This window comes from Rhineura floridana, chromosome 13 (assembly GCF_030035675.1).
Source record: "Rhineura floridana isolate rRhiFlo1 chromosome 13, rRhiFlo1.hap2, whole genome shotgun sequence".
NCBI lineage: Eukaryota > Metazoa > Chordata > Lepidosauria > Squamata > Rhineuridae > Rhineura > Rhineura floridana.
Window position 1 is genome coordinate 9,528,203 of NC_084492.1, and position 26,134 is coordinate 9,554,336.

The window sequence follows — 26,134 nt, forward strand, 5'->3', positions numbered from 1 at the left end:
AAAACCTGGAGCAGGCTCACTGCCCCGCTGACATTAGAGCCACCAGCCTTCACTGCAGGCCGGGGAAGGAACTCCTCTTTTTTCCCCAGGAAACGTGTGTGTGTCAATTACTTTCTGGACTCTGGTGCCCATACAAGTCCAAATACTCCATATCATAGCTTTGGGGCACAACCCGTGTGAAAGTTGCAGTGGCTACTTAAGAGTTGAAGCTTCTTTTCCTAAATGAAGGGGGAGGGTATCTCACTGCATTCCACTTAGAGTAGACTCATCAAAATGAATGAACCTGAATACCTTGGGTCCATTTGATTTAATGGGTCTGGTCTGAGTAGAACTGATATAACCCAGGGTTCGGAGGTGTGCTATGCTAAGACTGCAACTCTGATCTGAAGATGAGAGTTCTGACTATTTACCAGGAGTGTCTGTGGTCCAGGATAGTCAAATTCTCAGGCCACTCCTTCACCTTTTCAGAATTATGAACTCCACCTGGACAAGGTAGCCATCTTCTCCCATTTCAAGAGGATATTTGTGTTTGATGGCAGCTGCCAGGCAGAAATCATACAGATGTTGCTCTCCTGTAGAGATGGAAGTATGGGGCAAGCAGTCCACTTGAACTTCTGCCATGTAGCTCTTAGCAACAGATGCAGGCTCGCATTACTTGCTGTGCACTGATTGAAACAGATGCATGTAACTCCACCCAGAAATGAAGTCCAAAGCTTAGGCATTGGGTCCTCTGATAGGTGAGTCTAGCACAGCCTTTCCCAGCTAGTAGGCCACCAGATGTTGTTGGACCACAATTCCCATCTTTCCTGACCATTGGCAATGCTGGCTGAGGCTGATGGGAGTTGTGGTCCAGCAACACCTGGTGGCCCACTAATTGGGAAAGGCTGGTCTAGCACAATCATGGGGTTCTTCTCCCTTCCCTCTGTCTGGTTAGGGCATGTGTGAGAAACCTTTGGCCCTCCAGATGTTGCTGAATTACAACTCCCATCATTGGCCATGCTTGCTGAGGCGGATGAGAGTTGCAGTTGAGCAACATCTGGAGGGCCGCAGGTTCCCCACACCAGACTTTTAGGGCTCTTACCTCTGTAGAACATTGCTCTGGAAATCAGCTGATTTTAAGGCTCCTATAGTCAATTAGCTAGTGACTGGCTGAGGAGGAACTGCTTGTGAACAGAGGCATCAGAGACAGAGGGTGGCCTCTGAGGCATACACAGAGATGATGTTGGCCTCCTCAACTCTTCTGCCCAGTAACATGAGCCACCAGATGGTGCACCTTTAATCCTGCTATTGTCACTTGCTATGAACTATATCTACTGTAGTATATATATTTTAAAACCTTTTCTAATGGCTTGACTTTCCTTGCTGTAATTGTCCTCTTGTAGACCACCTTGAGCACCGATCTAGGCTGAAAAGCAGCCTAAAAGTTGAATTAACAAATAAAATAAAACTGAAGGACTTGAAGCAGATGTGCTTCCAATTCTCTTCCTTCAGGTTGTGCATGTTGAAGATAAAATGGCAGGAGCGACCTTGGCTCTTTCCAGTGCTTTGCTGACCTCTTGGCCTACTGTGTTTGTGCAAGCAAGTGTATTCTCTTTCCATCTTTATTCACGGCTTTGTGCAATCTAGATAACGGTGCACTTTCATTCTGTGCATTGTTCCTGATGGTTGGCCATGCCTACACATTGTGCTGAACTTGGAAGAGAGCCAGCCACACTGCTGATGTGATTTGTGGGAGGATGTTTTCTTGGCTATGCCCAGATCACTAAATAGTTTGGCTTTTCCCTCTGACATATGCACAGAGAGAAAGGGAGGCTTGCTGTGGCAAAAGAGATGGTGCTAGTGTAGTCAGAACATACAAAGCTGTGCAGGATTCATCTACTTCCCTGGCTATGGATGGCTACTCCAATAATGTACCAGCGTTTCTCACCAAGCTGTGGACACTAGTAGAAGATCCTGAGACCAGTCATCTCATCTGCTGGAGTATTGTGAGTATGGCTAATGTTGGAAGCTGCTGACTTGGTGTTTAAAAAGGGTGATGGAAATGTAACTCCAGGCACTTGTAGGGACTGTGTATTTAAGTCAGAGGTTCCCAAACTGGTCTGTGGATCACCAGTGGTCTGCAAGCTTCATTCAGGTGGTTCGTGGCATGTCTGGATTTGCGGTTGAAGATGAGAGATGGCACATCCATAGCATTAAACATTAATATTGATTTTTAATTGTATTTTTATTGCTGCTTTTTTTCTTGTGTTTCGTTGTATTACAGTTTGAAGTCCATGGAACTGTAATAAAAGAAAGATAGAAAAGAAAAGAAGCAATAGAAATAAGTTGAAAGTCATACAGTGTCTAGCACAGTGCATTACAATTACTACAACAGGCCGGAAAATCATTAAGTGGTTCACCAAGACCCTTGGCTATTTCAAGTGGGGTGGGGGAAAGTTTGAGAACCATTTGTCTAAGCATCTTGCAGGGGCTATGTTAGCCAGAACCAAGGCTTGGACTCCTAGAGTAATATATTTGGGCTTATTTTTTTCAAGATGCTTTTTTGATCAATCCTATATAGTTTATTTCATCTCACCAAGTTCAATCTGTCTCACCAAGGCAGATGGAAGTCTGGACCACTGCTTCATATTGTAGGTGGGGGTGGAGTGTCATGTTACGCTGTCAACATAAAAAGTTTCCTGAATATAGTAAGTTTAGTATATTGGGGAGAAGACTGTTCCTACACCCAGTTGTTTTGCTTAGTATGTGCAGAGCTTTTGACATCGGGATGGAAATCCAACTCTCCCCCCACCCCAATCGGTGGGCCAGACTCCCAGCACTTGATCCTGCATAATGTGTCAATACATGCAAACAAACACAACCATCCTTCAAATCTCTCCAAATTTTGCAATGCAGTTCTTCAGCCAAGTAGTGCGTACAAAAAGCAGGAAAGTGTACATATATATGTGTATATTTCTGAAAACAGCATACAAAAATGCATTATATTAGGGGAAATTGCTTTGCAAAAATGTGCATATTAGGTGAAATTAGCACTAAAATGCTAATAAATGTCCATGATAATCTTTTTTAAAAAAATCACAAACTGGTATGGAAACGTGGAGAATGATGAAGATTGGGGAAAAATAAAAAATGGGAGAAAGGGAAATCTGTCAGACTGCCCATCCCTGCTCCTTGCATGAAATTACAGCTGCCTTTTCCTAAAGAGTTGCTCCAGGAGCTGTTTTTTATTGTATTTATAAACACAAATGGGCAAATAAACAGAAAAATTGAAATATAAAATGGAGCTGTTTTACTTGAATTTTGCTATGCAGTCCATCAATCAAACAGTGTTTACAAAAATGCATATGTTAGGGGAAAGCGTGCATGACAGTGAAAGTTAAAATAATGTTAAATGCATTATATGAGGGAAATGGCTTGCAAAAATGTGTACATTTGTCAAAACCGCCCACAAAATTGTGTTTATTAGGAGAACTTGCTAAAATTCTGAAGAATTTTCGTGAGGATTTTTTTAAATCACAAATTACTGCAGAAATGTGGAGAACTGAATTTAAGTTTGGAAAAATGAGAAACTGAGAGAACTGAAATGGACACATGTTTTCCATACCTAGCTGGCTCTCCTTTTGGCTAGGACTTTTGGATACTGAATTATTACAGCATGTGTTTGTTTGACTTAACTTTTTGCTGTTGTGTATATATGTATGCTTGTTTTATTCTTAATTTGCTTCTCTGAGAGGTTTAACCCAGAGAGTGCCACAGAGATTATTATAAATGTAATGAAATGCAGGTGTTTTAATTGGTGCTTTTAAAAATTTAAGAAAATAAGACCCATGCTGCACCAGAGTAAAGATCAAGGTCAGTGTTCTGTTTTTTGCAGTGGCCAACCACGTGTCTATGGGAAGCCGACAAACAGGATGGGGGTCCATATGATTTCCAGCAACTGGTATGCAGAGGCCTACTGATACTGAAGGTTCAAAGTAGCTTGCTAGTAAAAACATCAACAAATGTTATGCAAAAGGCTGTCACTCCAGAGTGGAGTACGTGTTGTAGTGCAGTGGTAGAACATCTGTTTTTGCATGCGGCAATTTTCAGTCCCTGACATTTCCTGCTCGGACTGGGATTGACCCACGTCTGAAATGCCACTCAGTGTAGACAAGACTGAGTTAGATGGACCAGTAGTCCAAATTGGTATGAGGCAGATTCGTGCATACTTCTCCCAATTGCATGTTGTTAACAATATAATAAAAAAATATTTAAATTTATATTCGCCCTTTCTCCCAAAGGGAGCCCAGGGCAGCAAACAAATGATGAAGCTCCAAAAACATCTTTAAAAACAATTTCAATGCAGTTGCAGACTGGGATAAGGTCTCTTCTTAAAAGGCTTGTTGAAAGAGGAAGGTGTTCCATAGGTATCGAAAGACAACTGAAACAGTTCCTGTCCAATATTTAAGGGGTAGTGCCACAACACTAAAGGTCTGCTTCATGTGTTGTGCGGAACGGACTTCCTGATGAGATTGTATCTGCAGGAGGCCCTCACCTGTAGAGTACAGTGATTGACTAGATATATGAGGTGCAAGACTATCTTTCAGGCAATCCTGCCTTATGATAAAAAGGTAAAGGTGTCCCCGCACTTGTAGTGCGAGTTGTTTCCAACTCTTAGGGTGACGTCCTGCGACGTTTACTAGGCAGACCGTATATATGGGGTAGGATTGCCAGTTCCTTCCCCACCTTTCTTTACCCCCCAGCATATGCCGGGTACTCATTTTACCGACCACAGATGGATGGAAGGCTGAGTGGACCTCGACCCCTTTTACCGGAGATTCAACTTCCTCCTTCCGTTGGAATCGAACTCCGGCCGTGAGCAGAGCTTTCGGCTGCGTTACCGCCGCTTACCACTCTGCACCACGGAGGATCTGATATGATAGAACACGTCTATTAGCATACTTATGACTGATCCTGGCAGACCCAAAGATGCTCTTATAATGCCTTTTTCTCCTGTGGTTGTTAGATGTTGTGGGACTCTAGCAGCAGAGCCAGTAACTGGAGGTGAAGGGAGTTTCAGTCCAACACCTAATGGTCTGTGGGGAGGAAAGGGAAATCTGTCGGTTTTGGTTTCTCTCAGGTTCTTATTTTTCCAGCGTTAAGCATTCATCCCTGCTTGAGGTTCCCCACCTGCTGAAGTAAACCAACATAGTGCAAATCTGCAGCTTGTGTTTGCTTTCTAATATGTAGTTCCACCCTTAACTGTCATTTGAATCCAGGTCTCTCTGGTGTTCAAGCCCATCTCTTGCTGTCCGCTGCAGCACAGTAGGCCTCATGTTATTAAAGTTTATTTGAAAATTCAATATTAAAAATTAAAAAGTTTAGAACAAATTGCAGTCACAGGAATAGGGTGGAAACACACACAAAGTCATAAGTTTTTATACACCAGGGATGGAAAGATATGTCAATTTCCATTTTCTCAGTTTCTCATTTTTTCCAGTCTTAAATTCAGTTCTCCATATTTCTGTAATTGTGATTTTTTTTAAAATCATGAACACTCTGCAGCATTTTCGTGTGAATGTCTCCTAAAACACATTTTTGTAAGCAGTTTTGACTAACGTACACATTCTTGCAAGCCATTTCTTACCTTATATTGCATTTTTGCATGTTATTTTCACTCATTCATTTTTACGTACACTTTCCCTTACGCATTTTAAAAAACTGGTTGGTTGGTGAACTCAATTGCAAAGTTTGAGTAAGTGTGAATTTTGAATAATGGCTGTGTTTCACTTCTCATTGTTTGAAAATTGTGAATTTTATAGATTTGGCTTGAAATGCAAACTGAATTGAAATTCTTGCTCATCCCTAATGTACACATACAAACATGTATGTGTATCTTTTTGGATTTTCAATAAATAACACAATTTACTAAGTAGCAGACATAACTGCCCGAACAAAATACAAATAACCCAAACCCTGAAGCATGGTTAATTATACAGCGGAGTGTTATATTGTTGTTAGGCCATAGAAAGCAAGGATAGTTGTATTGGCCCCTAAGAAAAATGCTCCAAAAGTGGGTGATAATTTGATTAGGGATAAGCAAAATGTCACAAAAATGTAGCAAACGTTTGAGTTCTCCCTTGGGTAAGATGTTAAAAACTCAGTGGGATGTTGCAACTATGAGGCCACCTTATAGATTGCTTTTGAAGATGGAGATAACAGGCCAAGTTCCTCCTAATTGCTATGGTACTGGGTTACACACCTGAGAAAATAAACCCTGGCTTGTAAGCTGGTTGTTTCCCACACCTTAAATGAAACCTCAGGTTCCCGGGCAAGTAGAGAGCAGAAGTAAAGAGAAACATGGCCAGTCTTTTTCTTGGCTAAGTCAGAGTTACTTTTGGAAGATGTTCAAGGTCAAAGGTAGACCAGTTGCTTTCACAGGTCCTTCTGTCTGTTAGCTGCTGGTTTCTATCATGGAGGTTCATGATAGGTGGTTCGCTGGCTGAGGACTGCTTTAACTGTCTCTTCCTCTTCATGCTTTTCTTTAATCTTTCACCTTCTCTGTTTCTTTTTCAGAATTTTGGTTTTGAGTTGACATCTCTCCCTCTTCCTTTGCTCCACTTTGTATATTCCAGGATGTGTAGGAGCTGGCAAACAAGTCAGTAGTCCTCCAAAAAGATATCCCTATTTGAGCCATCACTGGTTCTAAAGTCCACTAAGTTTTACTTCTCACACTTTGTGCTGCTCACAGTTTGCCCCATTTGATCAAGTTGCACCAGTAATACATCAGATTTTGTCTGTATTCCATACTTTGCTTTTATTTAATAAAGGTTTTCTACCCTCACTTCATTGCACAGTAATTTCAGAGCGGGCTACAACTGAAATAGTTTCAAGTTCATAAGGTGGTTATTAAAAACAATGCAAGTTGCAACCAACCAACATATGAAAACTGTGTAATAAAAAGTGAAATATAAGCCTGAGTGAATAACCAAGTCTTCAGTTTTTTTAAAAATTAGGGGTCAGCCCTATCCCAGAAGGGAGGGAGTTACAAAGCAGCTGTGCCACTACTCAGAAGGCTCTCCTCTGCGTTCCTATCTCTGGCCTGTTTCTTTACTTGTTTTGGTTCTGTCATCCCAAGTGTTCAGGAGTTTTGCAGATGGAAGTGGGCAACTTTGTCTGGGGGGAAAGATTTCATCCTTGATGTCACACTCTACTTTTAGCTCTCAAGGCTATGGCAGTCCTGATGTATTTACGTCTACAAGACAAGGTGGGTGGGAGGTGTTAGAGATGTGAAGGCCTGAAAAATAACACCTTTTCCCCCAAAAAAAACTTTTTAAAAGAAAGGAAAAACAGATTTTTCTGGTTTTTTCCCCCTGTTCCCCCCCCTTGGGCCTTTATTTCTCTAGTTCATGTGCATAGTGTCTATGAGCTGTTGCCTATCAATAGAAGAGGGCGGCCTGCCTTCCCGTCCTTCAAGGACGAGCCAAAGGAGGAGCTTAGCTAAGAGTTTTCCTAAAGAGAGCTAAGGAGGCATCTGCTGAGGTGCTGTCTGGGCATCCGATGAGAGCTGCCAAGATCCTGCCTGTGGAACAGCTTCCTCCAACCGTCAGGCCTCCGAAGCCATGTACAAAACATAAAAAAATATAAACAATAAAAATGTTGCAAAGAATCAAGGCTGATATAGAGTCTATGAATAGCAGCCAGTGTTAGTTCTACTTAGAGTAGAGCTCTTGAAATCAGACATGACTAACATAGGTGCATTCATTTCAGTGAGTCTACTCTGAGTAGGATTAAGTTGGATGCAAGACTATGGGTGGTATTCTGTGCTAGTTCTACTCAGAGTAGTCCCACTGAAGTTTACAATACTAATTAAGGCTGCTGCAACAAAGCTAATAACTAAATACCTGAAAAAGAGCAAAGATATGTAAGCATGAATATCACTGGTATTTGGTGAATTGTTCTGGGATGGAGGTTTGCCAGCCATAGTGCCACCACAGTGGTGGCTCTGTCCCTGGGAGCCACCTACCTAACCTAACCTCATCTCACCTCTGAAGATATCTGGTGCCTTGCTGAAACCACCATGCTGGTCCCTGAGAGCGACAGAGATGCAAGTCAAAATGTTGCTCACCAGGACATTTTCTACTTGGGGAGGGCAGCAAAATAGAGAGTATTGGGGCCCCTCATTGAATTGTGGCTCAGTGGCCACTACTACCCCCAACATACTTTGACTGTAGAAGGAGCTTTGTACTAGTAGTTGAATTGTCTACATCATTATTTGTTCTTTTTCTAGCATCATCAAAACTGAGTGATTATCACTATTTTTTCCTTTCAATAAAAGCATTGGTTTGACATTCTAGTTCAGCCTTATTTGTGGAGAAACTGCTTTGGAGACACCAGGGTCTGGACTCTCCAGTTAGGCAAGCAGGTTATCCTTTTATGTTGAATCAAAACAATATCATCAATGAACATGTCAAGTTCAGTTAAGAAGGGGTGGCCTGAACAAGCAGATGGATTTGTTGGCTAAATATTGTCAGCAGGAACAGCTCGTTATCAACTTCTCAAAAACTAAAGTGGTTGTATTTGGTAAGAGATCTCCTATATTCAATTGGTCAATTTTTATTAACCGTATCCAACAGACTAAATCATTTTGCTATTTAGGAGTCCATTTTGCAGCAAACTCCTTTTGGAAGGTTCACATGGATGCTGCACCAAGGGTGGGAAATGGTTGTTCCAGCCCTAAAAAATTTTTTGGCAAAGGTTGTCCTATGTTGTTATATGGTGTAGAGCTTTGGGGTCTTAGCCACTCACTAATTTGTGAGTTGGAGAGGGTTCAAAGCTCTTTTTTTAAAAGGGCTTTGGGCCTGCCTGTTGGTACTCCTGCTGTGCATGTTCGTGCAGAAGCGGGTTGACCTTCAGGCCAGAATACAGGTTCGTCTCCTAAATGTTCACAACAGAATATTAGCTTTGCCACCCTACCGTCTGGTCTCCATAGCTTATAGCTCGCCCTTAAATGCCCCAAAGAGAGTTGCTGCTTTACATATAGTTGTTAGAGAATTTGATACTGAGCTGACTGAGTTTCAGTTACTGTCCAAAGTACAGTTAAAGCTGCTTGTGTACAGGAGAGCTTCTTTAGCTGATATGCTAACTATCCACTCTTCAAGGTTCTCCAGGCTGTATCCATGCTTTAAAATAGACCATCAGAAAGCTAATTACTTAAAGGTAATTACTTTAGCTCCACGCAGAATTGCTTTTACTGAGTCAAGGTTTAATGTCATGCCCTCTGAGTTTCTCACTGGTCGTTGTAAAAAACTTCCCTTAGAACACCATTTTGTGTGTTTTGTAAAACAGCTATAGAGGATGTCGTTCATTATGTTACTCAGTGTCCTTTATATAAACATCCTTGTGAGAAATATCTGTCTGAATTTAGTCATAGGAAAAAATTTGTTGCACCATGTGAGTTTGTGTTTTTTTTAATTATCGGACAAAGAAATATATATCTCATTGCGTGTTTCCTTATTTGCCCTGGCAGTTAGGAATTTAAGAGCTACATTTGTGTCTCAGCTTTAAATTATCTATGTTTGTAATGGCATATTGCTAAACAAATAAAACAATTATGGTGTAATATCAAGTTCATTATTATCTCTGCTAACCAAAAGTGAATCAACCCTAAACTATTCCTCCCTCAAATTCCTTGTTTTAAATCACCAAACTTTATTTCAAAATGAGTTTGGGGTGGATTTCTGTTTTTGATTACTTGTATGTAGCAGAACTTGCATATCAGTGGTAAATCTCAATTAAAAAAAAATCACAGAAGGGGGATCTGGATTCCAGCAAAACCAATGTTGTATCCAGTGCTACTCCTACTCAGGGTAGACCCACTGAAATAAATGGGCATAAGTAATTTAGGTCCATTAATTTCAGTGGGTCTACTCTGAGTATGACTAGTGTTGGATACATCCCATAGAGCAGGTGTGGGAAATCTTTGGCCCTCCAGTTCTTGCGGGGCTGCATCTCCCATCATTCCTTGCCATGCTTAGTAGGGTTGATGGGAGTTGTAGTTCAGCAACATCTGGAGGGCCAAAGGTTCTTCACACCTGCCATTAAGACTTGTGGTCTTAAAGTCCAGCACATTCATTATGGCATATGCTTTCATGGACTCAAGCCCACTTTGTCAGATGGCATGAAGTGAAAACTTAATTGGCAGAAATATAAAGGGGAAAACTGTAAAGTGGGAGTTGAATGCAATGACATGCAAAAACGACAGAGCTGAAAGTGTGCCTGTTTAACATACCTCTCAGTTCCAGTTATCACTGACTGTAATGGATTTGTCAGATTTTAAGGTGCCATAAGACTCTTTTGTCAGTTTTTCAAATATCTAAATCTGAGTTAAAGCACCAAGAAGAACACCTCAGAAATGGAGAAAGGAATGCAAATTTCAGCTAGCTGTGTGAAGATGCCAGATTGTAATTAATCCTGTTTCACGTGTTGGTTGAATCTCAGTTTAGCAGAGCTTTGTAGTAATGTGCAGGTAGGCCTAAACTTCCTTAATTCCTTTTTTTTTTCTTTTTCCTTTTTTTTTAGACTGGCACCAGCTTCCATGTTTTTGATCAGGGTCAGTTTGCAAAGGAGGTGCTGCCCAAGTATTTCAAACACAACAATATGGCCAGCTTCGTGCGACAGCTGAATATGTGTAAGTAACACTCCCAAGATACAGAACAGGTGTGGGGAACCGTTGTAGTTCAGCAACATCTGGAGGGTCAACTCCCATCATCCCTGGCCATTGGTCGGGCTTGCTGGGGTTGATGGGATTTGTAGTTCAGCAACATCTGGAGGGTCAACTCCCATCATCCCTGGCCATTGGTCGGGCTTGCTGGGGTTGATGGGATTTGTAGTTCAGCAACTTCTGGAGGGCCAGATGTAGACCCCCCCCCGATGTAGAAAGTGCTTTCTTACTAGTATAATGGAGGAAAGAGGAGAGGAATGAATGAGGCAATGATAATGTTTGCACTTTGAAATCCCACTTTTCTTCAAAGAATCCAAATAAAAATGTCAGTGAACACAGCCAAATTATCAATAAAAAGTAGTATATCAGCAACTAGCAGTAGGACAACATGAAGGAAGCAAAAGATAGAGAAAGATGAAGGCATCATTTGGCACTTGATCATTTGGCACCCAGGTGGACTGCTTGTTTGGGTTTTTTGGTTTTTGATGTCTGGCTTTTAATGGGTTGATTGCATTTTATAAAAGTTTGTGAGCCATTTTGAGGACTCCAGTTAAAAAGCAGTCACCTCAAAAGGTCTTACCCTTCAGACTCACCTGCTGCACTTCAGCAGGGCTGTCCAACACTGGAGGGATTCAAGAGGCAGCTGGACAGCCACCTGCTGAGGTGGATTCCTGCATTGAGTACGGGGTTGGACTTGATGACCTTAGACGCCCGTTCCGACTCTACTGTCCTATGATTCTCTTAGTGGGGGAGCTGGAGCTGGGGCCTCTGATGTTGAAATCCCTCCTCCCAGTGCAGCTGTTTGCCTCTTGCTGGAAGGCATACAGGTACTAAACCCTACATAGCTTCTGCCATCTCCTTGTGGGTAGCAGAAGCAGAATAAATTATGTGGAATAAAATGTGAACATAAGAACATAAGAAGAGCCTGCTGGATCAGGCCAGTGGCCCATCTAGTCCAGCATCCTGTTCTCACAGTGGCCAACCAGGTGCCTGGGGGAAGCCCGCAAGCAGGACCCGAGTGCAAGAACACTCTCCCCATATGTGCTTAGTATGCATGTTTTTTACAATAATTTGTTATTCAAATTTTCATAAAACATACAAAACAAAATCATAAAACATTCAAAGACAAAAAACAAAACAAAACAAAAATGATTAAACAAAAAAATAAAATGTTGACTTCCCATTTGTCGCAGATCAAATCAGTTGTAGGTCTACAATATATAACAATCCTGTCTCTTAAATTATATTATAAAATCACTTTCCTCCAGTAGTTATCTTAATTAATCATCAAATCTCATAAACATTACTTTATTCTTTCCACAAAAAGTCAAAGAGAGGTTTCAATTCTTTAAGAAATATATCTATCAATTTTTCTCCAAATAAACATGTCGATTAATCCATCTCGTTAATAATAATAATAATCTTATTGTCATAACCATAGTCCAAATAAACATATCGATTAATCCATCTCATCAAAATCTGTTAGGTCCAATAATTTCAATAGCCATTATTCCATTATCCCTATTAATTCCATCTTCCATCTTCAATAGTCCTGTTAAGTCCAGTAATTTCAGTGTCCAATCTTCCATTATCAGTATTCCATAATAATCTTGCTGTTGTAGCCATAGTCATATAATAAGAGTCTGATGGGAATTTCCTCTATCCCAAATATTTTCTTGCCATCAATTCTGAATAAGTTGCTGAAATATTGTTGTAAAGTCATATCTGTGTTCTTTTTTACAAAATGCACTGGCTCATCTCTTGAGAGTTTTTCCATTGTCACATGGCTGCAGTTAATTCCATAGATTTTCTCTATATCAAGCTCCATCACGTCATTCCAGTCCAGAAGATTATCCAAGCCATTGATAACTTTATCTCTAATATCTTCATTAATTTCTTCAGAGATAACGTTAAATTCCAAACAGTAGATTTTATTTCTAATATCCATAAATTCCAGATCTTTTTCCAATTCCACATTTGTTCCAATCTCCAGGGCTTGTATCTTCCCTTTATTTTTTCTTTTCTCATCTCTGATCTCATTCTCCTCTCTCACAGGATCCCCTATTTCTTTAAGCTCCTGCGTCATTTTGCTCAGTTCAATTTTCAGCTCCTTACTGCCCTGTCGCAGGGTTTGTTTCGTTATCTCAATCTCATCCATTATTTTCTGAAACATAATTAGTTCCAGATTCTCAGCCACTTTCTTGATTGCCATTTTTAAAACCACGAAAACAAAACAAAACAAAAATAAAGAAGAACCACTTCTTATTTCAGCAACAATTGGGTTAATATTCCAGGCTTGATGACATCACAGTATAAACAGAGCAGCCTGCCTTATCTCTCTATGTTCAAGAATACAAAACAAATTTAGTTCCCAGCATCAAAACAGTTAGTGGCGTCGTGAAGAAGCAGATTCGTCAAAATAAAATAGACCAAAAAGAGAATAGTCCCAGACAATATAATGTTCCTCGGAATAGAAATCCCTCTTCTGTTTATATCTTTAGAATGCACTTCCAGGACAGCTTTTTGCAATAGAAACAGAGATAAGCTGTTAATTTCGTGAATAACAGAGAAGAGTTATAGCTCACCCAGAAGTTATTTAAAGCTGATTCATTTGACAAATCTCTTTTTGCTGCAACAATTTAAACCAAGTAAAAAAAATAATAGAAAGAAGGGTGCTTGCCTATTAGTCCGTTTTCTCTTTGAAGAAAAGATAAACGTATCGCATTAATCAGATAGAGCTTGTTCGGAAGTCCGTCCGGCATTGCTGGCTGGACCTTTTCTCATAAATTAATGAAATCCAGTCCTCCCAACAAAAACAGGCTTTTGAGGTTGATCTCTACATTTCTCCCTGCCCGGGAGAAATTTCATCAGTCAAAAAAAAATGTTCTGACTGATTTATATCTGAATAAGCTTCTTTTGAGGCGGGAGCCCGTCTCAAAAGCAGGCACAAGCGAAGTCACCCTTCCCGGAAGTCCTTAGTATGCATGTTCTAGGTAGCCCTTGCCAACGTGGTACCCTCCAGATATTTTGGATGACAACTCCCCTCAGCCCCAGCCAGTAGTCCAAAACATCTGGAGGGCACCTGGTTAGCAAGGCTGTGACACAAAATGTTCCAGAATCCTCAGCAGTGTGTAGACTGATTCTGATTGCAGACAATGTGGGAAATGCCCAGGGTAAAGAGGCACTTAGTGCTTTGCCTGTTCTAGTGCATCTCCACCTATCTTTTCTGAAAACGGGCACATGATGCTAGTCAAACCCCACCCCTTTTTCCTTTAAAATCTGGTGGGAGCAGCTTGAGTGCTTTTTTTAAAATTCAGCTTCAAAGAGATTTTGCAACTGATTGGCAGATCAACCTGTTCCCCCTCCAGGTGTGGCCAATGGAAACCCTTTGCTGTAGACAGCTAGTGTGCTCACAGCCCATGTGAAAGTAAAATGAAGCCTATTGCAATATGCTACAATATATCCACCATCAGCACTGCCTAATATCATGTACCATTACAGACCAACTATAAACTGTCAGATATCAATCAGTCATCACCAAGTGTGATTCAGGTGATATAGGAGAATATTCCATGTCAAACTTTGCAAGTCTTAGGCTGTGTACACACAATGTTTTATTCTATAATCAATGGAGATTGAATACTTGTTTTTTCTATGTAGTCCCCACACACAGTCAAGGTCTGCTGCATATTTTTGCCCCTGAAAGGTGCTTCTTGAGAAAATGGTTTCATTCGAAAAATAAAAGCTCATTGCTGTTTGATTCTGCATTATTCCACAGTGTGTCAGTTTGAAAACAATCACAGCTCTGTGTGTGTGAATATCCACACCTGCTCAGTGACATTCTGGATGGGCATATATCAAGATTGCAATCACTACTTCCTTCTTCATTCACCTGGGGCATGTGCAGGAAAAGATACGGGTGACCTAATAAAAAGGTGTGTTTTCCAATGTGTATCAAGTATCCATGCCCACCCTTGTGGACAGCAGGATCTAGAATCAATCTTGATTGAAAGCAGCATGTTGAGGATGAGCATGAACTAATCTGGATTGAGAAAAAAATACATTTTTGTACTACAAACGGGTTAGTGTGTACAGAGCCTTGGGGAGCAAATCCATTTCACCTCTTGATTTCATTATATCCCCATAATGCCTTGCCTGTGACCATCTCCTCTGAAGCATCTGAAGCCCAGGTTAAACAGTCAACAGAGTCAAAAAATAGACATCTTTTTCTGGACTGTTCCAGGAACGTACCTCTCAAAAACACCCCAACAACTCATGCAGCCCGAAGTGGTACAGTCCAGAGCAAACTACTGATTGTATAAATCAGCTCTGTTGAGCTAGCTAGATCATTACTTTTATCCAGAAGGGACGTTCTTGTGGTTAGATCAGTCTTTACGAAGTGGAGATGAGAGAACAGGGAGCTTGAGCAAGCTGTTTCTCTGTTCTTCCTGGGATTTGCAGAGGCAAATCCAGATTTGCTGCAAAGTGTTTTCTCAGGAAGGAGCTGTGGCTAAATCAGGTCTCTTTGATAAGTGTGCTATTGTGACACAATTGCTACACTGCTGCCTCCAAGATATTTTGGATCCATAGGCAAGGGACCCCCAGTGGATACCACCCTTAATTTGGAAGAGGCAGGACGTGCAAACAGAAGTTTCTTGCACTGCCCAACAACTTATTGGGGGCTCCAAGTGAAGTGGGATAGTGAAAATATTGAAGAAGTAGACCCATGGCTGTTCTAGGGCCCTGGTAAATGCCCTGTCTCCCTGCCCTCTAGAACCAGCCCTGGTCTGCAAGTGTGTGTTTGTCACAATTCACACTTTTTATGTTCATAGGTGTATACCTAACGTGAGAGTCGGCCTCCGGTCCTTCTGCTTCTCACCAGTTTTCTGTTTGTCCATTTTAGATGGCTTTAGGAAAGTGCTGAACATTGGACAAGGCAGGCTTGTCAAGCCTGAACGTGACAACATTGAGTTCCAGCACCTTTATTTCCTACAAGGCCATGAGCACCTCTTAGAACACATCAAAAGGAAGGTAGGAAACGCAAATAACAAACTCTTAGGCTAAAGCTGGTGGCAAAATTCACTTGGAAATATATCTAAACATGAAGCCTACTTACATTTTCAGACCGTTGAGTCATCTGGCCTAGTAGCCTAGACTCTGACTAGCAGCAGTTCTTAGAAGTGCTTTATAGACCTCCTACCGGAAATCCTTTTTTAGCAGAGACTCAGGGGAAGAATTGAACCTGGTGTCTTCTGCACCTGGAAACTGCATTATTCTGAGCCAGACCATTGGTTTGTCCAGCTCAGTAGTGTCTACACACTGATTAGCAGTGGCTGTCCAGGGATCTTGGACAGGGGTCTCTTTCATCCGTGGGACCTTCTGTATGCAAGGCAGATGGTCTACCACTGAGCTACAGCCCATCCCTCAAGCATATGTTCTACAAATTCAGTGTTGCATGCTCTTGATATCCCTGGGCAGTAGCATATTACTCACAGTGAAACTAAACAACTGTATGCCTTAGTTTCCTAGTAAGGAAGAGGGACAGCCCTCTCATTAGGCAAAGCGAGGCAGCTGCCTCAGGGGGCAACTTTCCCCTCAACTAGTATGAGGGGATGATGATGGACTGCCTTCAAGTCGATGCTGACTTATGGCGACCCCATGAATAGAGTTTTCATAAATGTGCTTGACAATACTCAAACACCCAGACCCAGAGGAGGTAGAATTTTTCTGAGCAGTAAATTCTTTCCTCTTCCTTATGTCTATGTAGTAAACAACAATTTTTAAATTTTCAATTACCAACAACAAAAAGTCATGAAAACACTGTAAACTGTAGGAGGACTACTTATGTGTAAATTGCAGAATGAAAAGTGTGCCCGGGTGAAGTATTGGCCCCAAGAACCAGGACGAGGGTTAAGCTTAGCCACATTCTTCTTTATTTTTAAGAGCTTACTAGAAGAGTCCAGTTGTGCTTTTAAGACCATCTGAAATGATTTGATTCAAATATACACATTAAATGGAATTGATAATATTGACTTCCGTTAAAAAAAACTCTGGTAACCAGCTGAACACGCTGGTAAAGGTAAAGGTGTCTCCACACGTATAGTGCGAGTCATTTCCGACTCTTAGGGTGACGTCTTGCAACGTTTACTAGGCAGACCGTATATATGGGGTGGGATTGCCAGTTCCTTCCCCGGTCTTTCTTTACCCCCAACATATGCCGGGTACTCATTTTACCGACCACGGATGGATGGAAGCCTGAGTGGACCTCGACCCCTTTTACTGGAGAGTAGACTTCCTCCTTCCGTTGGAATCGAACTCCGGCCATGAGCAGAGCTTCGGCTGTGTTACCGCCGCTTACCACTCTGCGCCACTGAGGATTCCGCTGGTAGCGATCCTGAAAGCAAAAGAAAAGCTGGGTGGGAGAGAACCAGCTCATTTTTCCCTCTGAGTGGCTTGAAAAAGATTCAGCACTCATTCTCAGAACCAGTGAGCTTGTGAGAATGTTCTAGTGAGAGTCACACAGCAGAGATGAAGTCCTTTGTCTTCCTTCCGCAACAGACCTCTCATGCTGGATGATAGCCACTGGGCTCTGCAAATGCTGAAGCTCAGGAAGTGTTTTTCTATGGATCCCATTCATGATTCCTGTTTCACCCAGTTGGTAAGTTTGGATTTATGTTGTCAGTCTTCATTTAGCCTTCTGGCCTGCTGTGAGCCCCTTCAGAAAAGTTTAGCATTCCGTATAGGCCAGCAATATTTGGTAGGTAATTTTTAAAATATTATTTATTTGCAAGGTGCCAGCAATTATTAGGTTTTTAACATATAGGACTGGGGACTGGTCTGGATGATGTCTCTGGGTACCCTTCAAACCTGTAATTCTGTATCTGGAAGGAACCTGCTGAACTGGTCAAGCCAGTTTTTGTTAATAGGTCTAGCCAAGTCTTGTCAAGTGCCCCCATTAACATGTCTAAAGACTTGGTCACGACCAGATGTGTTGCCATAGGAACATCTGGGGTGATGCTTTGTCAGGGATGAAGTAGAAATTCCCCTCCCATTCTAGGGCTTATGTGTTTTTAGTCTGATGTAGAGCTGGGGAAAGACAGAAACCTTCCTGCTCTCTCTGTGTGAATCCAAAGCCATGGCTTTGGGGAGCGTCCCTGGAAGCCTAATAGGGAAGCAAGATTTGTTGAAGTGTTAATGCTGGGAGCCCCTTCTACCTTATGCTCAGGTTATATATATATGTATAAATAGAACCATATATCCTAAAGGCACCACAGTCTCCGCTGGCTTTAATTCCTGGGAAACCAAACCCTGGAAATCTCTCACTGTTTGGAGATTTGGGTTTGCGCAACAATACATAAGAAGCTGTATAGATTCAGGAGACAGGAAAAAGTGCATGGTTACCAGTGGCTCCATCAGAGGGCAGAACTTGAGGACAGAAATCCAGGACCCCACTCAGCAGAAGAGCTCTTCCCCCAATGCAGCAGGGCTGGTATGCCACATTTTGAAACAGAATCCTAGAAGACTTGAAGTGACTTCATCTAGTCCAACCTCCACTCCCCCCCCCACCGATTAGAGATAGGTGAGATATTCGATTCAGTTCGCATTTCAAGCTGAATCTATCAGATTTGCGCTTTCTGAAATATGAGAACCAAAACACAGCCGTCCTTATTCGAATTTTATGATGCCATTTTCCAAACAATATTTACAAAAATGCATATATTGGGGTGAGATGTGCATAAAATGAATATAAAAGTGAAAATAACATACAAAAATGTATTCTGTTAGGAGAACTTTGTATGCAAAAATATGTACATTAGTCAAAACTGCGAACAAAAATGTATTTAGTAGGAGAAATTAGCACTAAAATGCTGGAGAATGAATGAATGAATGAATTTATTTCGGTCATGGACCAGCCAACATAGTATGAACACAATATACAAATTACACAATATACGATTTACATCTTACAATAAAACCATTAGAAGGCATAAAATGTATAAAATTAGCAATACTAAAATATATAAAAGGAACCAATAATTAAAATAATTGATTCATATCTAAGATCTTCTGTCTGCAGGTGGTGGCCGCTGCGCAAAATTTAGCTACCCTGAGTGTCACCTTTGGGCTAGTGCTAACAAAAGATGGAGGTAGTCAGCTTCAGACTTTACAGATGCTGGAGAATTATCATGAGGATTTTAAAAAAAAGATTCAGAAATTTCTGCAGAAATGCGGAGAACTAAATTTAAGATTGGAAAAGTGAGAAAATGAAGGAACCAAAACGGACAGATCTTTCCATCCCTACTACCAGTGCAGGCACTCTGTATAGGGAGAACCCCTCAGTCACCAAGTCCACAGTCCAAAATTTCTTAACTGCACCACCAATTGTTCCAGTGATGCTTTACTGTTGTGTTATAAAAATATGCATTTTTCCCTTCCTTGTCTCCAGTCGTCTGCAGATCCTGCTTCATGCTTAAACAGCCCTGCTGTCGCTGGAGGGCCGATCATATCAGATGTTACTGAAGCATCACTGTCTAATGCCATAGTCATGCAGCCTCCTCCCAACAGTGAGAGGTAAAAAATAAATTAAGTATTTTAGTGAGTAACTTGGATGTACGTAGAAGCCAGAAAGAAATAAACTAGTGCAGGATACTAAATGGGCCAGGGACAGTTTTCCCATTGAGGCTCCTTCAGATTGCAGGTGTATCCTGCAACATGTCATTGATGCAATAATAGTGCGTTGGTAGTGGATTTATACTGGACCATCCACACATCATGCCACGGTACTAGTTGTTCTGCGATGCTTCGCCAACGTTGCTGCACTGTTGTCATCCAAAAGGGCACTCTTTTACTAGAGTGCAACAAAAAGTGGGACAAAAGCAACAGCCCCAGACAAACAATATTTTTGGTACAAAAAGTTGCAGGATTTCAACAGGAAGCTATGGGGGATGCACAGGTTGAGAATGAAGCAGTATGACTGTCCAAAAACCTTTGCAAACAGTAGTGAAAGTGGGATGATGTTATAGGGATGGGTGAGACTTTCAATTCAGTTCACATTTCAAGCAGAATTTATCAGATTTGCAATTTCCAAAACAATATGAGGACCGAAACAAAGCCATCCTTTGAAATTCGCATTTATTAGAATTTTGGGATGCACTTTTCTTATTCTAGTCATCACTTGGAAAGTGGATTTTTTTTTCTGAGTTAAAAAGAACTACCGGGGGATGTACCCGTACGCTACACTCAGCATCGAAGGTGCCTACTCAGAGGGAGGCTCGGAGGGTGGCGACAAGAAAGAGGGCCTTCTCAGTGGCGGCCCCCGAATTATGGAATAGTCTTCCTGACGAGGTATGCCTGGCGCCGACATTACTATCTTTTCGGCACCAGGTTAAAACTTTCCTCTTTTCCCAGGCATTTTACTATGTGTAAAAATGTTTATGTTTTAAATTTAAATTTTAAGCTTTTAAAAAAACTGTTTTAAATATGTGTTTTATTGTATTTTATGCTGATTGTTGTGAACCGCCCAGGGAGCTTCGGCTATGGGCGGTATATAAATTTAATGAAATGAAATGTTATATGCTTCCGTAGGTACTCTCAAGTTTGAGTCTTAGACTAGCTCCTTGTTGGGAGTGTCTGGCATTTACAGCTCAGCATTTATATAGCGCTTTAGAGTTGGCAGGGATAGGGGAGAAATTTGATTCAGTTAGCGTTTAAAACCAAATCCCCATTTTCCAAAACAATATGAGAACTATTGCTGGTCTACGACTGAAATAAATTATTCATTTATTCATTCAATATGAGAAGCAAAACACAACTACCCTTCGAAAGTCACACTTACCCGAATTTTGCCATGCAGGTCTCCAGTGAAGCAATGTTTACAAAAATACATATATTATTGGGAAATGTGCTTAAAAATGAATATAACATGTAAAAATGCATTACATTAGGAGAAATTGCTTGGAAAACTGTGCACGTTAGTCAAAACTGCATACAGAAGTGTTAGGAAAAATTCACAGTAAAATGCTGAAATTTTTTCATGAGGATTAAAAAAAATGCTAATTACTACCAATTCTGGCACAACTGCACTGGGTAACAATTAGTTTCTGGGCCTAATTCAAGGTGCTGGTTTTGACCAATAAAGCTTATACAGCTCAGGGCCCCAATACTTTAAGGACCGCCTCTCCCTGTATGTACCAACCTGGACCCTGCACGTGGCTTCGGAGGCACTTCTTCATGTGCCCCCTCTGAAGGAGGTGCAGAAAGTGGCAACACGAGAACGGGCCTTCTCAGCAATGGCCCCCTGTTTGTGGAACACTCTCTCCAGGGAGGTACGCCTGGTGCCATCATTATCCATCTTTAGGCACCAGACGAAAACATTTCTCCCAGGCATTTGGTTCTTAACTTTGGAAGGCTTTTGGAGGGCTTCTGTTGAAGGGTTGCTCCACTTTCTTACGTACTGGTTGTTGTTGTTTTTGCACTTTATATATTTTAATCTTTTACTTTTACTTTTTATTAGCTGTAAGTCTCTTTGAGTGCACATATTTGTATAAAAAAACAACTAACAAATAAAATAAATAAATATTGCAGAAATGTGGAGAACCAAATTTAAGATTGAAACAGTGAGAAGCCGAGAGACCCAAAATTGACAGATCCTTCCATCCCTAAGAGCAAATCAGTACTGTTATTCTCATATTCTCATAGCCATGCTGCCGGGGGCTGATGGGAGCTGGAGTCCAACAACATCTGGAGGGCCACAGGCACCCCATCACAGGTCCACAGCTTAACCTAGTGGCCTTGACCTGCTAGTTCTGGGGTGTAAGGAACAGGATCTGGGTGGTGGGCCAAATCTGACTGATGGGCGGGGCCACCCACCTGTCAGCTCCCTGACATCACAATGGCAGGTGATATTGTCACGGGAGGACAAGCCCACAGTGGCTAGAATCTCTCCAGCACTTTTTGAAAATCCAGTTAGCCGCACTCAAATGCAGACCTGGATAGATAGGAATTTCCCCCAGGGAACCACTATAATTTTGCCAAACACTCCCCAAGGTTTGGAAGATTCCAAAAGTACATTGCAAGGTCTTTTGGATCAATCAATGTGGTTATGAGACGCATAGATAGGCTCAACCTACAGCAGTTGACCTCTGTATCTCAAAGTACCAAAAACCTCTTCAAAGCACAATAAGAAGTACCAGGAAGTGAGTCAGCCTTTAGTTTAGCCCTCAGAGTTAAAACAGGATGCTAGCTCTATGCAGTAACCACAAGGCAGAACTTGAAGTGACAATTAATTGCTTAGCCACAATATTATGAGGCAGATGATGCATTTTAAAGAATAGAAATCATATAAGAAAATCCAAGTAGCTTTTGTAGCTCATGGTATAAGATACGCTCTTAGATTCCAATAATCGCTTAATAGGAACCCATCCAGGATTATTAGCATAAGACAGTAGTTTAGGGGAAGTATGTGTATCATTGTAAGGCAAGCAGAGCTTGGAAAAGTTACTTTTTTGAACTACAGCTCCTATCAGCCTAATCCAGAGGCCATGTTGCCTAGGGCTGATGGGAGTTGTAGTTCAAAAAAGTAACTTTTCCAAGCTCTGAAGGCAAGACATACATTGCTTAATTTCACCATGCAACCCGGAAGAGCTCTGATGGTTCAGAAGGCTAAACAGCTCATTCAGTGAGGCTTCTTGTGGAATGGTAAAAAGACCACTGAGTAAAGTTTAGTGGTAACCCGAGATTCATTTTAGTAAAATTATGTATTTTATCTATAGATGTATGACATCATAAAATAGGTATAAATACAAGTACCCTAGATTGTAAGGGTGGCTCATGATCAAAACCTTGGCTGTTTCCAAGAGATCGAGACTCAGGCTTGGTAAGACATACTTTTTATATTGTAAGACTTGATCAATACTCTTTTAATCATTCTTAGGGAAAGTATTTTCTGTATTAGGGATAGATAAATAAAAAAGAGTTGTATTATTCATGGTTGTTCTTGCTGGCTCTTCTTCAAAATAAGTTGTCTCTCCTATAATACTGAGAAAGGTATTGGAGGCTCTTTTATAAGGCCTTGCTTACTCACAAAGGGAACCATTGTTCTTAGGAACAGTAACACAATTTGGGGTAAAAGTGCCTGAAGAAGAGGTTGCCATGACAATATGGTGCTTTGAAGCCCTGACAATCACCTGATAGTTGGCACTTCAAAGCTCTGCATAGAACTTTCAAAAGAGCCCTGCAGCAATTAGAAGTGCCAGCGATCAGCTGATGATTGGACACTTCAGAGCTGATCATCAAGACTTTCAGCTGCTCAGCAGCGCTTTGGAAGCCTGTTTTGGCCCAGCCCAGGTGCCTTTTTTACCTGGCCATGCACATGCCGATATATATTGACTGGTGGGCATGGCGTGGCCAATGTGGCCTGGTGGGCCAAATGAGGAGGTGAGGCCTAATTAGGTTGGAGGCTGGATGCTTCTGAAGATCAGTTGCTGGAAACCACAGGAGGGCAGAGTGTTCTTGGCTCAGGTCCTGCTTGTGGGCTTCCTATGGGCATTTGGTTGGCCATTGTGATAACAGGATGCTGGACTAGATGGGCCATTGGCCTGATCCAGCCAGGCTCTCCTTGGGTTCTTTTGTTCCCCACTGCTGCACCAGCTGGAGTCTGATGATGGAATGAGTAGAGTGCAGCACTTGAGAGAGACTTGGGTTTAAATGCTGGCTCAGGTATGGAGCTGTGATAGGATAATCCTGGGTTGTTCTAACCTACTTCAGACAATTGTTATGAAGATAAAATGGTGGAAGACAAACACCACGTACTTGCCTTTTGCTCCTTGGAGAATCGATGGGGGAGAGTGTGTTGATCAACATACTATACAAACTTTTATTCTGAATACCTATGGGCAGCTGTTCCTTTTGTTTTTTTCACAGAACAGACATCTCTGATCCTTTGGATGGTGCTGATTTGAACCTGGAAAGCCTTCAGATCTTACTGAGAAACCAGCAGTACAACCTTGAAACTGCCGGCACTTTGGATGTAAGTTTTTATCTAACCAGAATATACTTTTACATATCACTGCTTTTCTTTTTAAAACTAGTGGAAGCCGCCATTAGAGGCCCTAAGCTGGTAGTGGGTGGAGGGATTCACACATACGTTCACAAACTCATGGTTAACCTTTCAACCCCACCACCTGCTGTTCCGCTTATTGCCACTGCACTCTGCTCAGCCCACCAGAGTTATGTGGGTGAGAGAGCAGATGGTGGATAACCCTTGCTTCGCCCCCCCCTTCTGTCTTCTCCATCGCAATTGCACTCTTCCCAACTTGCTAGACAACCGTCTGGTGGATTGAGAGAGAGCGGAATTCACGTGGGCAGGATGGTGTTTGGGCTTTTGGGTGAGCAGTAGAGTCAACAAAATTCAGCAGCAGGTACAATTTGCTGGCAGGAGGCGGCTTGGTCACTCACACAGGCCACACGAAGCAACTATGCTAGAACGAAAATTAATTTGGAGGGGGATCTAGCAAAACATGCACATACTTGTAAGAATTCTCATATATATTCTTCTGTTTTGATTTTTTCTGCATTCCCAGTTATGGACATAGTTGAATTTTGTTTTGTAAGTTATAAAAGAATTTTATCACTTGGTAGATAATTTATGTAGTTTTATATTGATTGACTTAAAAAATCACTGCAGAGCTGAATTTCAAAAAGCAAAATTTGAAAATGTTGGATGTATGTGGATTTTTTCCCCAGTGCGAGTTTGCGCCTGTCTTTACAATCCTCTGTGACCCTTGGGGAGACTGAACCACCACCCCCCACACACAAATTCTAAACTGAATTTAGAATTGGAAAAACGAGAAACTGAGAGAACCAAAATGAATGGATCCTTCCATCTCTTCCTATGGCTAGCGTTGATGCAGATGTAATGTGTTGAACTGTGGTTAAGGCAAACGAGGGACGAGAGGGGAGGAATTTGCATCAGAAAGGATCAATGGAAAACAACCACATGTTCCTAAGACTCGCTCCAGAATGACAAACCATGGTTTGCTGGGTCTGTGATTCTTGTCTAATTGTATTAAGAGTATTTAGGAATACTTACATAAACCATTATCCAAGCATTCTCTTGGGTAACATGGTGGTTGATTGACCCCAGGTAAAGTGATAACAAGCTTCCCCGAGTGAGGCTGCATCCAGACATCAACACCCTATGTAGTAAGTTGCATGATTTAGCATAGAAACAACACAAACGGCAGCACACACCAAAAGGTGATGCAACACTGCACAGGGTTCGATATGTATATTCCTGGGCAATTCTTGCTTTGGACTGTCAAATACTTTTGAGTAAACTCTCATAGGATTGCGCTGTTGATCAGGGATATTACAGTAGAGATCTACAGGCTTTCATGAGTTCTGAAGTCCCTCTTGCTGATGGGACACTGCTTGCAATGTTACAAGTGCAGAAATGTTCTTCTTACGAAATTGACTAAGAAACAAAACTAGCTTCCAAACTTTTTGTGATTATGAAAGTCATTTACTTGATAGAGATCATAACCCTATGTCTCTGTGGTTTGCTTTGGAAAGTGGAAATCAAGGGGAAGAGAATAATCTCTACTTCCAATTTTTTTCTTGAAAGGTGGTGTGATTGTTTCTTGCCTATTTTATGCTTTGATGCTTGATGTGCTGAATCTGCAATTTGCACTATGCTGTACCTTTGTAAGGTTTTGTGCTAATTAAAGAGGTTTTCTTTTTTCTCATATTCTGCTTTGGTAAGCTTTTATTTTCCTGATTCATTTCTACGTGAATACATATTTATGGCATTCTGTATCAGCTAAGCAGGTTTGTCTTCCTATGCACCCACACTGTAATCTTGCTTTTTCTCCGAGGAGCTCAGGGATGTATATATGGGTTTATCCAGTTGTATTTTGTCCTCTGATGTAGTTTAGGTGGTCTTGGTGTTGGACTGCCTTTGTTTTGCTTCCCCTCAACAGTGCCCGCATGTACTACGCTATGGAAATGTATTCAGGAGTTAACGGTAAACATGTACTTGGGTCTCACTTGCATTCTGCCAGGAAGCTATTTAGCCATCCAGTGCATTGCTCTGTGTGTTTTAGTTATATATACATAGATCAGGATGGTGATCAATACTGTTTTATACATATCTAATCATATATTTTTGTAAGCTGTCACATGGTGTGTACGACAGCATTATGCGGCAGGTGTGACGCAAGTGAGGCAAGGGCTTGAGGGAAGCAAGGTGGGTAGGTGTGGCATGAACAAACAAGCAAGGTGGGTGAGTGAGGCTGTTGGGGTGAGCCACGGAGGAAGAGTCAGAACAAGCCAGGGTACCTCCTCAGCAACTATCTTGCTCTGCTGCCCCACCTCACCGGCAGACAAGGATGAGGGAAGTGGCAGGAGAGCAACACAGTGGTGGCGCTGTCCTGA

At 41.6% G+C, this 26,134-nt stretch overlaps 1 protein-coding gene across 1 annotated transcript; it reads left to right on the forward strand.

Moving 5' to 3' along the window:
- The first annotated feature begins 638 nt into the window (after positions 1–638).
- On the forward strand, positions 639–25,403 carry LOC133369384 (heat shock factor protein 4-like). The gene is made up of 9 exons (XM_061594658.1): positions 639–684; positions 1,771–1,985; positions 10,561–10,669; positions 15,606–15,733; positions 16,562–16,584; positions 17,261–17,360; positions 19,149–19,273; positions 23,624–23,729; positions 24,446–25,403. Exons 1-9 carry the CDS (start codon positions 639–641, stop codon positions 24,494–24,496), a joined length of 903 nt encoding a protein of 300 aa, XP_061450642.1. The 3' UTR covers positions 24,497–25,403.
- The last annotated feature ends 731 nt before the right edge of the window (positions 25,404–26,134 follow it).

What these genes read in the sequence shown, in the direction of transcription:
- LOC133369384 (XM_061594658.1), top strand. Translation starts at nt 639, where the DNA reads ATGCAGGCTCGCATTACTTGCTGTGCACTGATTGAAACAGATGCAT. An exon ending in CGTGCGACAGCTGAATATGT is followed by an intron (nt 10,670 to 15,605) that starts GTAAGTAACACT and finishes TGTCCATTTTAG; the next exon opens with ATGGCTTTAGGAAAGTGCTG. An exon ending in TAGAACACATCAAAAGGAAG is followed by an intron (nt 15,734 to 16,561) that starts GTAGGAAACGCA and finishes TGTAAATTGCAG; the next exon opens with AATGAAAAGTGTGCCCGGGT.